Genomic DNA, 14316 nt, shown 5'->3' on the forward strand with positions numbered 1-14316 from the left:
AAAAAGATTTATATTTTCAAGAATATATATATATATATGTATATACCTTTGTAAGCTGGGCCAGAGAAATAGACGCAGATGAGTCATCAATCTGTTCACAAAAAATTAAACACACATTCAAGTTCCACACTGAAAACATCTGAAAGTGATCATTTAGTCCCTAATGCCACCTAATGTTCAAGTATTGGGAATTTTCTTAGCAGTTTTCTAAAGAATGTTATCTTGTTTTAAAGCTGAAATGTAGCTCACCTCACTTATCCTTCTCCATACATCTCATGTACAGTAAATAAAGGCTAACTGTTGAGGGGGAGTCATCACAATGAGAAAACAGGGTAAAGAAAAGTTTATTACATAGAAAAATTGTTCAGAGTGGTGATTAAATACCAAGAGTTCCATGTCTAGCAATGGTCTCTAAATCTGCTAATGCTCAAGACAAGGTACACTAGAAGAGAGAATAAGAAATCTAACTTTCCTGTAATGCCATTATATAACCTTGTAAAAACAAGCAGCTCTTTAAAGGCTCAGATAATTGCTTTAATAAAACAGCTCCCAGATAACTGCTACGTTTTTCTTCTTTGCGTATGAACTGCTCAGTCTGAATAAGTTTATTCTCCCTTACAAAGAGTTAACAACAGCTTCTTGCCAAAGAAACCACAGCTTTATCAGGGCAAAGATGGTAAGGCAAATAAAGGAAAACAAAAGGCACTCTGGGGCAAGGGCAAACAGAGCAGTTATAGGATGGACTTCAATATGCAGAGAAAATAAAGTTAATTTAATCAAATGGAGCAAGTAGTAAACATGGATATAAGAGGACTTTAAAAAAATGTATTTTCAAAGGCAACATTTAAAAATTCATTATTTGTTCCCCTGAAATGATGTTAATATCAGTTTTTTAAAAAAGTGTTTATGTATGTGTATGTATACACACACACACACACACCCCTGCAGCATGTAACTCTAAAAATATGATTTCCCTACAAGTGTACCAAAATGAAAACAGTATTAGCTTCCTATGTACTAAGTGGGTTGCTTATTCAAAATGTTATAAATTTCTCATGCATTATGGGTCAGAACTCTTCTTTAAAATGGAGAGACTGCAACAAGATGTCTGGATCAAAGAAAAAAAAAAAGTGAGTCTTTATGTATTTTTCAAGTATTCCAGAGAGCTAAGGGTATGATAATAAAAGCAACATGACTTAGAACCCCGAAGAGAAATGTAACCTGTTTCAATATGAGTATCAACACCCACCACAGTAGGAATTCTATAAATGGAAGTAAAACTAATGTTGGCTAAATTTAAAATACAGCTTATAAATATTACGGGGATGTTTATTTCAACAAAGGTACTTAGCTCCACATTGAGGGACTGTAGAGTCCATAATGCATAATCCCACATTCCTAACCATATAATCAATCCACCAGTGGGTTCTCACTCTTGTTCAGCTCTGAAGTGTTCTTTCTTTAAAGAACCAGTCTTTCAAGAGTTAAGTTAAAACTAAAATAAAAACTGAAAGAATAGGCTATTTTTATCCCATATAAATTTTGACCTATTCAAACTATTTTGAAGAGGGTAACACTTTACCTCAACCAGGAATTAAATTACCTGCATTTTAAGAAACAAGAGCAAACTGCTGTTACCCATCATCTATACTATGTTTCTAACCAATAAAACAAATTAATACCCTTTAAAAATAGCCCATTACTATCTAGAATATGCATACTGATCATTTCCTCAGAAAGAAAGCAGTTATATGACTTTTTTTTTTCACTGCTGGAACTAAAAAAAAATATATATATATATGTATCATTTTTTGTTCTCCTCACTCCTAAACTGTCTTTTGGTTATTATGCCCAATTTCCTATCCTTTCTTTTAGCTTCCTGCCAACTTATTAGTACTGTATATTTATTTAGTTAAAAAGGCTTCAGATATTCAACAGCATCTAAATCAGTTTTCTCCACTAAATAATCCCTATAGCACTTCAGCATCTTATAATACACAAGGAAGTCAAATTCACCACAAATTTAGAAAGGCATCCAATTTTTTTCTACACAGTGAGGTACTAAAAACAAGTGTAAAATGCTGACAGAGAATGGTTTAAAAATGACTAGGAATTTATATGTGATAAACATCAATAAACACAGCAGCATTCAGATTATTTAAAAAACTACTTAAAAAAAGGAGTCTCAAAAAAACCTGATCAATGTACACTTTAGACATTATTAAAATTAACCCAACTCCTCCTATCAAATTTGTGGTCTTGCTTCTCAGACTAAGAATCTGAAATCTTTTCTTGCTTCAAATGAAAAGATCTTACAAAATGTAATTCTGATGTCTAGTTAGCAGGAAGAACCTGCAGCTTTTGAGTACCAACATGGAAGGATGACTCCAAACAAAACTATAGTATAGACAGAAACAGCCATCCTTATTTAGAGCTGGTTTAAGTTACCAAAAATGTACATACACTTACTTTTACTAGTCAGAATTTTAAAATCTGGTTTAGCAACCCTGTCCTAATTGGCTTTTTTGAATGTGCACAGTAGGTCTCCTAGGATGGGCGCTAATCATGCTTTATGAATATAGTCTTCCAAATCCTAAATGTCAGCAAATGTACCCCCAAGCGAATAAATGATGGGGATATTAAATTATCTAATGTCTCTACTTCAAATAATTCTAAAAATTAAGGCCACTTTTAAAGTTATTAAAAAAAAAAAAGAGGAAGAAGAAAGAAAAGAGAAACCTAAATAAGCATAAAATAAACTGCTTTTTATAAGTGTAATACAGACATGCCAGGGAACACACAAGGCTAATAGAATGTTAACTTTATTTATGAACATGTGATCTGTGTTTATACACATGCTAATAAACAAAAAGGAAATAACTGTTTTCAAGAAATAAAACTTCATCTGAATTAGTTTAAATACTATATAAAATGTACTTTACACAAAATGTGTTACATTAACTACTACAGTCACCAGGATAGTCAATCTAATTTGTGCTAGCATTTGGATACATAAAAATCAGTTTTAAACCAATCACCAGCAAAACAGAAACTTGTGGACAGTTTTTACAGCATTATGGCTTAAAAAAAAAAACCAAAAAACCCCCCATATATCCCAAAGAGGGGGGAAAAAACCCCAAAACGCTAAGCTTTGATTTTTGAATCACTACATTTAGTTCCATTAGAACTAAAGGCCATACTTTAGAGAGTAAGTCCAAAGTTCAGATATTCTATGTTATCATGTTTAAGATCCAATGATCCAAGGTTAGTGAAATGCCTGATACACAATTAAAAAGATCAGTAGAATTTAAAAAGGATAAAGTGAAACAGCAAGCAATACCCTTCAATTCTAAGTGAAGATTTCAGACATCTTGGATTGTGTACAAATCAAGCCTGAGCAATGTTTAGAGAACCATCAAGTTTACAGAACCCAAATGCTACAGACCTCTGTTCTCAAACAGACGTTTTGCCCCACAACTTAGGAATGCTGCTACCTTTTAGTTAGAAACTCAAAATCAAAATGGTGTCATACTTAAGATTAATCTGTGATCATAAAAATTAAGATGTTAACCTGGTTAAGGGGAGTAAACTTGGAAAAAAACTACAGTTTTCAGTCACCTTACAATTAAATGCGGCATTTTAATCTTGTGAGAGGGAAATCCTTTAATTTGGACAGCTGAGCAGACTAGAAGACTTCTATTAAAATTTGAGAATGACGTACTCAATTGTATAAATTCATCAAAATCATCGACGAGATATTGAAAATATACTTGTAGGGGGCCCAATTTCAGGTTTCATTTTACAGTACAGATATAAACAAAGAATAGGAGCTCAAAATCGCCAAATAAAGCAAAACTAAATAATAAAAGCTGAATCAATGATCTCTGGAAAGCTCTTTTCTATGATGTGTCTGAACTTGGAGAAAGCATCAAACTTTAAATATGAGCTTTGGATGTTGCTAACGCATTTTTCAAAGCCATCAATCAGGCAGGGAAAAAAAACCAAAACCAAAAAAAAACTAAGTGATACAACGTGAAAATGGCAAAATATACACTCCAAACATTTTTTTATTGCAAGAAACAAAAAGCACACAACAGCCTGTACATACATACAAAATACTAACTATAGACAGACAGATGTAGAACATGTTACCATGTTCATTAGTGTAAACCTACACGACCTAAAAAGGATCATACATTAACTGTACAACACAGTGTCATACAGGGAGAATGCTATCATATTTAATATGAAACAGTGATTCTGGGGCACAAATTACCCGTTTCTACAAAATAAAGTGTGCAAATTATGCCACATATATCCATATTCAACTGAGCTGTCATCGAAATACACTTTATTTACAATATGTACTATGATCGGTTGGATATTACGTTCTAAAATGATTAACTTCACTGCTACATTATAAAGGTAAAAGCAATGTGTAGAAAAAGTGTGAGATTGTGTTTTTACATACTGCTTTTGAAGTTCCCATCACTGGTTCAGTTCGACTTCTAAAAAAGAACAAAAAGGAAAATAGCATTAGCTATCTGTGAGTAGCTATTAACGGATTTTTGTGCTTTTTAAAAACACCTCTCCAATAACATATTTTTAGGAACACAAATTTTTTCCATGGCACAAAGATTTAAAAATAGCCAACTTCCAAAGTAATAAATATACTACCTTGATTAATCCTTCCCACGTTTAAGAAGCATTTCTGGTTTAAAAAAAAAGAATCCAGGAAGTTCCCCTGCAGTACAGTGAGTGGGTTAAGGATCCAGCACTGCCACAGCTGTGGCACAGGTCGCAACTGTGGTGTGGGTCTGATCCCTGGCCCAGGAACTCCCACATGCCATGGGTGGGGCCAAAAGAAACACAAAGACACACACACTGGGGAATTCTGTGTATCTTGGCTCTCACGAAAAATGTTTTCTGAAGGGTAGTATGAGGATTTTCGTTATTTCAAAATTTTGTGGTAAACTCTTAATAGATTGAACAATTATATTATTCCCCAGTTTTTTAATAGGTACAAATGTGAATTTTCATACATCCGATTTCCTTAAAGCAAGACCACTGCTGGTAACATTCTGTAATTTGGATCCCCGAGAAATTGCTGTGCTCTAAAAACTAAATTTCAAATCTAGAAAGACAAGGTGGCAGTTTATTATTTTTTTTAGGTCTCAAGACAATAACCAAAGATTCAATGAGATTTTTCTGTAAGTTAGATTACAGAAAAATCCCACACAGTCTGACAGAATATTTTAAAAGAATGAGTTAAGTGTTTACAGACAATTGAACAAATTCATATACAGATAAGCTCAAGAAAATCAACTATACTTCACTGAGGTGCTAAAATACAGCCTTTTAGGCTCAGTTTAAACTTATACTATCCTGACTACAGAGAAATGTTAGATAGCATTTGAAAGGAGTTTCTAAGTTTGTACATGATCTGGAAATACTGAGATAAAAACAAAGTTTTATTTACTAGTATTTGCTCTACAAATTCAAAGGCATTTCATGAGACAAATGTATTACAAAAGAAATTGTATACACAGTGATTTAACATGCAATTCTGCAAGAGGCAATTATTTTCCCATATACTTTAAACAATTCTCTCCCCCAAAACCTCTGAATATCAAAAAAATCTACTGAAACTGAACATTTGCTATTTTTAAAAAGCAGTGGTAACTTAATGAGTAATGTCACACTAGATTCTAGAAATTAATTCTTCTTATATAATTTCTCAAAATTATATAGAATTTAAAGTTCCCATATAACTTCTCAACGATTATATGAGAAAGACACATGGTTCACTTGATATTTACAGAATGAAAAAGTTTTCAGCTTTTTGTTACTATATAGAAGAAATTACACAAAGAACCTCCAAATGTTAAGATATGGAATATAACTTTACCTTAAACGTTAATGAGAATATCCTTAGAATGGAAACTTGCCTACATAAGGTAAAGCTCCAGGAAATGATTTTATTTTACTTCAACTCCAAGAACACATTCCATTTCCCACGACTGGCAAATTTCAGAATTTTTCATTGACCAAAAGCAGAATTTGCCAGAATTTCAAGGCTACCTCACCTCTAAGTAAAAATCATTACCCCTTAAAGAGCCCATGTTGCTACCCCTTTCATATATAATTCTTTTTTTTTTCTTCTTCTTTTTCTGGGCAGGACTATGGCATGTGGAAGTTCTTATGGTTGAGGCTCAAACCCCAGCTACAGGAGTGACAAAGCAGGATTCTTAACAATTAGGCCACCATGGAACTCCTCAAGTATTATAAGTCTATTATCACCATTAAAATTGCAAGAAAGCTGAGAAAATTAAAGTTTTAAGCCTGCCCCTTTATAGTGAATTTCTTAAGCTCTAGACTACTCCTAAAATACTGCTGTGTTCTTATTCCAATAAAGGGCATTTACCATGTGCTAAGTACTATTCAATTCCTACAACTCCCTTGAGTTAAATACTCATATTCCTATTTTGAGGAATCTGAGGCACAGACTTTACGTAATTTGTCCAAAGTCACGCTACTGGTGTGAAGCAGTAAATGGAGTCAAACCTTAAAGCCTCATTTCAGTGTCTGTGCTCACAAATCCTATAAATGCTACAGCTTCCCAACAAAAACCCCTTATTGAGCAAAAGTGACTATTACTGTATTCAGTGTGATGCCGACAAAGTATTTAGGACAGGTCTCTTAAGACACAAACATTTTTATAGTGAAAAAATAAGGAAAAAATGTGTGCAGGTCAATAAAAACCAAAGAGGAGGATAGAAATATTTATTCACTAAACATTGTTTTCTTTTCTTTGTAAATATTACCTACACAGAGCAAAAAGTCTTCCTAATAGCTTTTACTCTTTACTCCTAACTACACGTTAAGAAACTGGAAGAAGAAATCAGGAAAAAAAAAAACAAACCCGTCCTCATAATTTAAAGATAAAGACATACTGGTTAGGGTAAAGGAATGAGTTCCGTTCAAAAATGTACCCGTTCTTTTTCATAAAATAAAAGTTTATTTTGAGAACTTTATTAAAGACATGGGATTTGATACTTACATAACATATGTCTTGCTTGTAGATTTAACACCTCCAATAGGAATTCTTCTAACAATTACAGATGAATTCTTAGGAATTAGAGCATTATCATCAGTATACTCTGTAAATAAAAATATAAAGAGTTGAATTTCTATTTGGAGATTTGGGTAAGCCAGTAAGCCTCAAGAATTAGAAAACTTCAACCAAACATAAATTTCTTTTTTCCAAACATAAATTTTATGGGACATAATCTTAAATACAAAGGAGCACTAATAACTACATGTTCCTTGCATCTAGATTACTGATACTATCAGAACAAAAGCCCAAAGCCTTAAAGGGCTTCTCCTTAAAGGATATCAAATAGTATCACTGGGTTCTTGGCTCCGGCACCTCTACTTCTGTGGAACCCCAAATCTCAGCAAGACTGTCATTCTCCACTGTAGCCAGTAATGCTAGACATCTGAACCACATGAGAAAAATTATGCTATTTAGAATGAGAAAATTCTCTCTCCTGAGCCCCCAAAATGAGTATTACTGGGAAAGACACACTGAACAAATAAATTATGGCACACTGAATGCAGAAGGGCTTTGCAATAAAGAATTAAAAGATGCATGTTGATTCAAAGGCAGCCTGTCTAAGGAACTGACATTTGAGACTTAACTGAGAAGTCAACCAGAGTGCAAAAACGCTTGACAGAGAATGTTTCAGATAGAAAAGCAAGTGAAAAAAATGACACAAAAAGGCCAGAACAGTTAATGAAAATGAAGAGATGACTTGAAATACAGGGAGGTATAGATTATATACACCGATTTATATTTTGTTTTTAAGTACAGTAAGAAGTCACTGAAGGATTTTAAACAGAAATGATGGCAATCTGATTTGCATTTTAAAAAGATAACTCTGATATCTAAGTGGAAAATGAACCTGCAGGGGAACAAGAAGAGAAACTAATAAGGAGGGTGACTAATAAGGAGACTGCTGGGTAGCTCAGGTAAGAGGGAATAATGATCTGTTCTGGAATGTGACAGAGAAATCGAGAGTCCAAATGTTTTAAGGTAGAACTGAAGGCTTTCCAATGGATTGGGATTGGGGGTGGAAATGAAGGAGAAAAAGGAAACAGGCATTTGTCCCTGGGTTCCTGGCTTAAGCAACTGGATGAACAGGGATGTCACTTTCTGAGAACACAAACAGGAAGGAAGGATTTTTCTACTCTTCAGACCAAAACTTGCAATACTTCTGCAAGAATGAGATTAAAAAAGAAACATGACCAATGAATTTAATTATGGTTTAAAAATTTTTTTGCTAAGAAAGGAACTAGTAAAGTTACCAAAAAGAAAAATAATCCACTACAAGGAGACAGATATAACAATGTACCCATTTACCTTAATCACTCCTTTTTTTTTTTTTTCCCCTGCTTTATAGAGTTGCATCCTCAGCATATGGAGGTTCCCAGGCTAGGCGTCTAATCAGAGCTGTAACCACTGGCCTACGCCACAGCCACAGCCATGCCAGATCTGAGCCTCGTCTGTGACCTACGCTACAGCTCAAGGCAATGCTGGATCCTTAACCCACTGAGCAAGGCCAGGGATTGAACCTGTATCCTCACGGATCCTAGTTGGGTTCTTAGTCACTGAGGCATGAGAGGAACTCCCAACTCTTTTAAGATTACTGAGTTTACTTCTTTTAAGTTTCTGTTTCAAATGGCTTTGTTCTTCTAATTATTTTTAAGTTTATCACATATGATAAGCATTCTAGGCTTAGGCAGTAAAAAAGCTGGCAACAGGGGAGATGAGGAATCTTCAAAAAATTCTAGAAACAACAGTGTCAAACATCCCGTAGCTAAGTTTCTGACTATGTAACAACTCTCAAGAGTTCCCTGTGGAACAAGTAGCAAGTGTGTTCAGGATACCTTTCCAAGACAACTTATTCAATCAGCGCAGCACTGTGTCAGGTGCCCTGATGCCGGATACTTTCTAAGTGACCTTTTAAAGTACACTGATGATTTCCCACCCTTAAAATATCTCCTTAGTAGCCTGTTAGCATCAAAAGACCCTTTCTATGCAACACATCATTTTTAATCTAAAAACATGAAGACCATAGATAAATGAAAAACAGAGAATTAAGAAATAGAGAAAAAAACCTTTTGAAAATACTTCATCCTCAGATTATGAATCTTTCTCATTAAGTTCAAAGTAAAAGTTGTTTTGTTGTTGGGTTTTTTTTGGGGGGGGTTAATTACAAATAAGCAGAAAAGTAGGAAAATAAGTTTGTATAGGAAAAAAACACACAAAAAGATGATTTGATATCCATTTTGAAATAGTCTAAAAATAAAGAAGCAGGATTCTTAAACCTAAACCATGAAATTCTGATTCAAGCATTTTCGTCCAAGATTTAGGAGTCCTAAACATGGACATATTTCCAAAACTTTAAAGAATGTTTTATAAAAACATGATAGATTAGATAATTTAAATATTAATTCAAACAAACTAAAGTGATCCAGTTCGGCATTCTTTCCTAGGCAATATCCTAACTCTGAAGCTATAAATATTTATTCTGTTCTCTTTTATTTCACTGGATGGTGCTAATACCAAGTGGCATTTTACTCAGCTGCCTTGTGACATTGGGTACTATTTCCCATAAAACTCATCAAGTGACTGTATGTCTTTTTCTCCCCTAATTTAAAGATTACATAAGATGTGAATTTTTTCTTAGCCAATCTAATAGCAAAACTATCTCTAATAATGATAATTGACAAATATATAAAAAAAATATGTTGCTCTCAGCATTTGTAAAAATAACATCACATAATTTCCCGGCTTGAAAAAGAATAACACTATCACAAAACTCTTAAATTTGTGGACAAAAATTCCAAAAGCCATAATTTACTCCAGTCTAACAAAGTTGTAATCGTTAGGTGGAGAGATGGACTGAGTCTAAGCCTAAATGACTAAATTGTGTTATACTCCAGTAAAATACAAAATTTGCACATTATATGATTAAAGCTGCCTTAATATTCTCCAATTTCATTTATATTTTCTTCCTTCTCAGTATCACTAACATCACGATGGCAAAAAATTCTTACAAATCCATCTGTTAAGTATGACTATAATGCTTCAGGGATACTTTTGTGATTTTAAAAAAAGAATATTTCCTTAAAGATATTTTATTGAGTAGTATTTTTAAAAGTTGTTCATGATCACCAACAATTTTTCCTCAGTAGAGGAAAAATTACCAAAGCCTAGGTATGATACACTGAAAAAAGTGGGTAAGTGGAGAATATTTCATGTATTACCACATGAGTAAATAAAGTTTTTCCTTACCAAGTACTTCGGAGTTATGAAATGCCACTGGTACTGTTCCTTAACATAACATGATTATACTTATGTCTGGATGTAAATGGAAACAGCTCTTGTACAACATAAGATTTACTCTATTTACCAAACTATAATGCTAGAAGTGCACACCCCTAACTTCAACTAAAAGAATCCAAGTCCCACGTTAAGCCAAATTTACTGATCAATAAAATATCCCAACTGGAACTTCACTTTATCTCTCATCCCATCAATAAAACTCAAAAGACTGACCTACTAAAAACTACACATCAGCATTACAGTACTGAGAAACAGAAACCAAAACAACTTGAAAGTCAGAGCCTGAAAAGGCTGTTTTGTCACATTCTCAAATCTATGTTAAATTCTCAATATCATATAAAATGCTTTTAAAAAGGAGAAATAACTTAATGATTCCAATTAGGGACTGACTTATACTCTTGTCATAGCAGCCTACTACTTTTCAGTATCCTGTATCAAACACAATCATGTAAAGTCTAGCAATTACTATTTTAAAAAAGAAAAATCTACTTTTTGATCTTTACAAAATTGCTAAATTTTAGGAATAATGTGATGAAATAATAGTTCAAATACTTGATTACTATATGAGTAATTCTGGAATTTACACCCAAGACAAAAGTGCATACCAAGTTCCAAAAGCAATTTCAACATTAAAGACTGGCTGCGTTATATACACCCTCAAAAACATTAAAAGTAAGGATCTCACAACACAGGCAACTCCAAAATTAAAACTAAGTTACTAAATTAAAACATCGGAAGAGGAAGAAAAAGGAGGACATAAAATTTGCCATTAAACCCCCAAACGTTGTTTGGTTAGAAAGTTAGAGAAGTATCTCTAGTGCCACTTTAACAAACAAGCCCTGCTTATGCTCTCCTCCCTCCGAAGACAAACAGGTTCGAAAACACCCCAGGGCAAGCGCTCAAAGAACCTGGATGACACCCCCTCACCCTGTGCCACCCCAATCCTCACTTTAAAAAGCCTCTGGGGAGGAATCATCAGGCTCGCACGATCTGGGATTATTCTGTTCCCGATCATCCAAGTATGCAGAAATCGAGTCAGTTAAACTCGAAGCTGGTTGCTGCAACCCTAGGCTATCAATTTAAGTCGCACCCCAAGTGTTAGAACGAACAGTCAACAAGAGACGTAATGGCGGTTAGTCTCCTGCCAGGCACCTCATCACCAGCATCTATCTTCACCCAGCAGGGATCTGGAGCCCACGCGGCCCTTACCTTCTTTCGTCTGCGCGTTGGTGATCTGCAGGTCGCAGTCGGCAGCTTTCAGCTTCTCTCTCCCCATAATCTGCTTCTTTAAGTCGCAGAGGGAGATATGGAGCCCATCAAAGGTGACGGTATCATAGTTGAGTTTAGAGGAAAACTTATAATGCACACAGGACATGGTGCCAAAGGATGCCTAAGGTTCAGCGAGGAGACGTGGACACGCTCAATATGTGTATATTTATAAACTTAAGAGCAAAATATGTACACACACAAAACACTCAGAGACACCGAAGGACCCTAAGGCCTCAGATTAAATACCCCCCCAACCACAAGCAGGGGTTCGTAAAAACAATGATCCAGAACCCGCCCCCGGATATTCAGAAGCGCTTCATGTGGGAGGAGGCGGACGAGGACGGGGCAGGGGGCAAGCGAGAATCCGCCAACGGGCACAATGTCACCCGGCTGGGTCCCCCTCGCTCATGCTAAGGGCCGGCAGGAGACGGGGGCAGGCGGTGCAGTCAGTTGCGGTCAGTCCACACGTTAAGAGTCCGAGTGACCCCGCGGGGTCAGGGGTCCATTGCGCGGCCGCACCTCCCGGTTGGTCTCTCTCTCTCTCTCTCTCCGTGGATGGGGGTGACCCAGGCCCCGGGAGAAGGTTGAGGGGAGAGGGCCTAGGCCCGGAGTCCACGAGCGGCCTCTCGCCTCCTCCTGGCTTCCGGACGACCGCCGTCGGCTGCCCCAGGCCCAGGCCCCCACCACACACAGACCCCTTTCGCCTGCCTCCCGGAGGCCACGGGCGGCCCCGCGGCCTAGGCCGAAACGCGCGGTCGGCGGAGGAGAGGCCTTCCCGCAGGCCGCCCCCGGCTCCGGCTCCGCCTCCCCCCCGCCGCCGCCGCCAACGCCGCCTCAGACACAAAGCCGGTACTAGGCCTCGGCTAGGCCTCGCAGCGCTTCCTCACCACCCCGGGCCCCAGCCAGCGGCCGCGGGGCTTCGGCGGACCCTGGCGACGCCGCCGAGGCTCCCTGACGCTTCCTCTCGCCGAGTGCTCCGCGCTTCTCTCGCCTTTCGCTCCCGTCGCCTTTCGGCCCAGTACCGCGAGATTAGGCCCGGAAACCGCCGGGCAAGGGCGAGGGCTCCGCCGGCTCCCTTTTTTGTTTCGCCCCCCTGCCGCTCTCGGGCCCTCACCAGGCGCCGGCGACACCTCCAAGCCAGGCACTATGGCGGACGCGGCCTGGCTTCGGGCGAGCGCCCCACTCCGGGGTCTCTTAAGCAGGGATTGCACGGGCGGCGCGCGCGGGGCGGGGCTGGCGTGCGCGGATAGGCGGGCCGAGGGGCGGGGCCCGTGGCGTCACAAAGCGCACCGGCCCGCCCACGTGACCCCGCGCTTTGTGACTCCGGAGCGCGGAACCTGAAGCTGCCGGGAGAACGGAAGAAACCATCTGCCTCAAAGGGCGGGGTCGGGGGGGGGAGGCTGCAAAGAGGACCGGCTCATCGGGTGGTTCCGGGGGCGGGGAGCTCAGATTTTGACCGCTGCTGCTCTAGGTTCCACGCCAGAGTGGCGTGGGGAGGGCTGGCCGGCCAACTTCCCCTTCCCTATAACCGCTTTCTACTCCTTCAAGCTCCCCAGCTTAAGTAAACAATATGGTTGCTATGCAGTAGGCCATGGTTGCTATGCTAGCATCCCCCCCTGACTTCCCCTGCCAACACCTTGGCTACTGAAAGCTTGTCCTACGGAGAAAGAACTGCAGCAGCCCCGGGCTAGGGCTGATGACAACAATCACTACTGTAAAGGTTTCTTGAGTTCTTACTACGTGCTAGGCACAGGGCTAAACTTTTTGCTATGCTCTGGAGCCCAGTTGTCTGGGTTGGAACCCTGGCTGTGGGACTCTGGTTACTCCTCCGTGCCTCAGATTCCTTGGTTATAAAATGCCATTAAAAATCGTACTTGATCTACTGGGTTGTTATAGGTTAAATAAATGAATACATTTCCATTGTTTAGGACCATGCCTCGCACTTGGTTCAATGTGGCTCAACAAATGTGACTTTAACAACATCAACAGAAAACCCGAGGTGGTCAGCACTACCATTATCTTCAATTTATAGATGAGGGAACTGAAGCTAGCGATCATGCATTTTCTGAATTGGCAGAATCAGGGGACTGTCTGCCCAGTGGTGGGGTCCGAAATTCCATCACTAATAATAGATTCAGGGAGCTGTACCAAGAACCCCCTCAATGGATGAAAATGTGTTTTTCCTTGGTGCTTGGGGAAGTGATTACATCCATAAAATTCATAACGTAATAAAATTGTATTCATAAACTGCAATAATCACTATAATTATTATTTTTTTGGCCTCACGCTCAGCATGTGGAAATTCCCAGGCCAGGGACTGAACCTACGCCAAAGCAGTGACCTGAGCTGCTGCAGTGACCAAGTAGGGTCCTTAACCCACTGTGCCACAGAACTTCAATCATCACTGATATTTACAAATGCATTTTCTGCAGCCTCCGAATTTTATAGGCTAGGCTCACAGAAGCTAGTTGATGAGAACAAGATCACTCAGCCAAGATATGACTGTGACGTGGAAAAGTTTGCCCGGGACTTCCTAGATACACACTCCAAATTCTTACCGGAACTCAGTTTAAATCAATCATCTCATCAGAAAATCTCCTGAGTCCACCTTATCTAAATTCTCCATTCCTTTAGTC

General features: G+C 38.4%; 1 protein-coding gene across 6 annotated transcripts in view; it reads right to left on the reverse strand.

The window, feature by feature from the left end:
- Window positions 1-12881, reverse strand: part of RBBP6 (RB binding protein 6, ubiquitin ligase) — a 33148-nt gene extending 20267 nt beyond the window's left edge. For 2 of the 6 annotated variants that reach the window (XM_021081348.1, XM_021081346.1), the window contains exons 1-4: window positions 11621-11859; window positions 7061-7160; window positions 4472-4508; window positions 47-91 (exon numbers count right to left, since the gene is read on the reverse strand). In XM_021081348.1, coding sequence (XP_020937007.1) covers window positions 47-91; window positions 4472-4508; window positions 7061-7160; window positions 11621-11786 — 348 coding nt within the window. In that variant the 5' untranslated portion in view covers window positions 11787-11859. Of the gene's footprint in view, window positions 1-46; window positions 92-4471; window positions 4509-7060; window positions 7161-11620 lie in introns of all 6 variants that reach the window. The other 4 variants (XM_021081347.1, XM_021081349.1, XM_005662074.3 and 1 more) reach the window with 4 other exon arrangements.
- Window positions 12882-14316: the final 1435 nt, after the last annotated feature.

Source organism: Sus scrofa, unplaced genomic scaffold (genome assembly GCF_000003025.6).
Source record: "Sus scrofa isolate TJ Tabasco breed Duroc unplaced genomic scaffold, Sscrofa11.1 Contig1431, whole genome shotgun sequence".
In the NCBI taxonomy this organism is placed as follows: Eukaryota; Metazoa; Chordata; class Mammalia; order Artiodactyla; family Suidae; genus Sus; species Sus scrofa.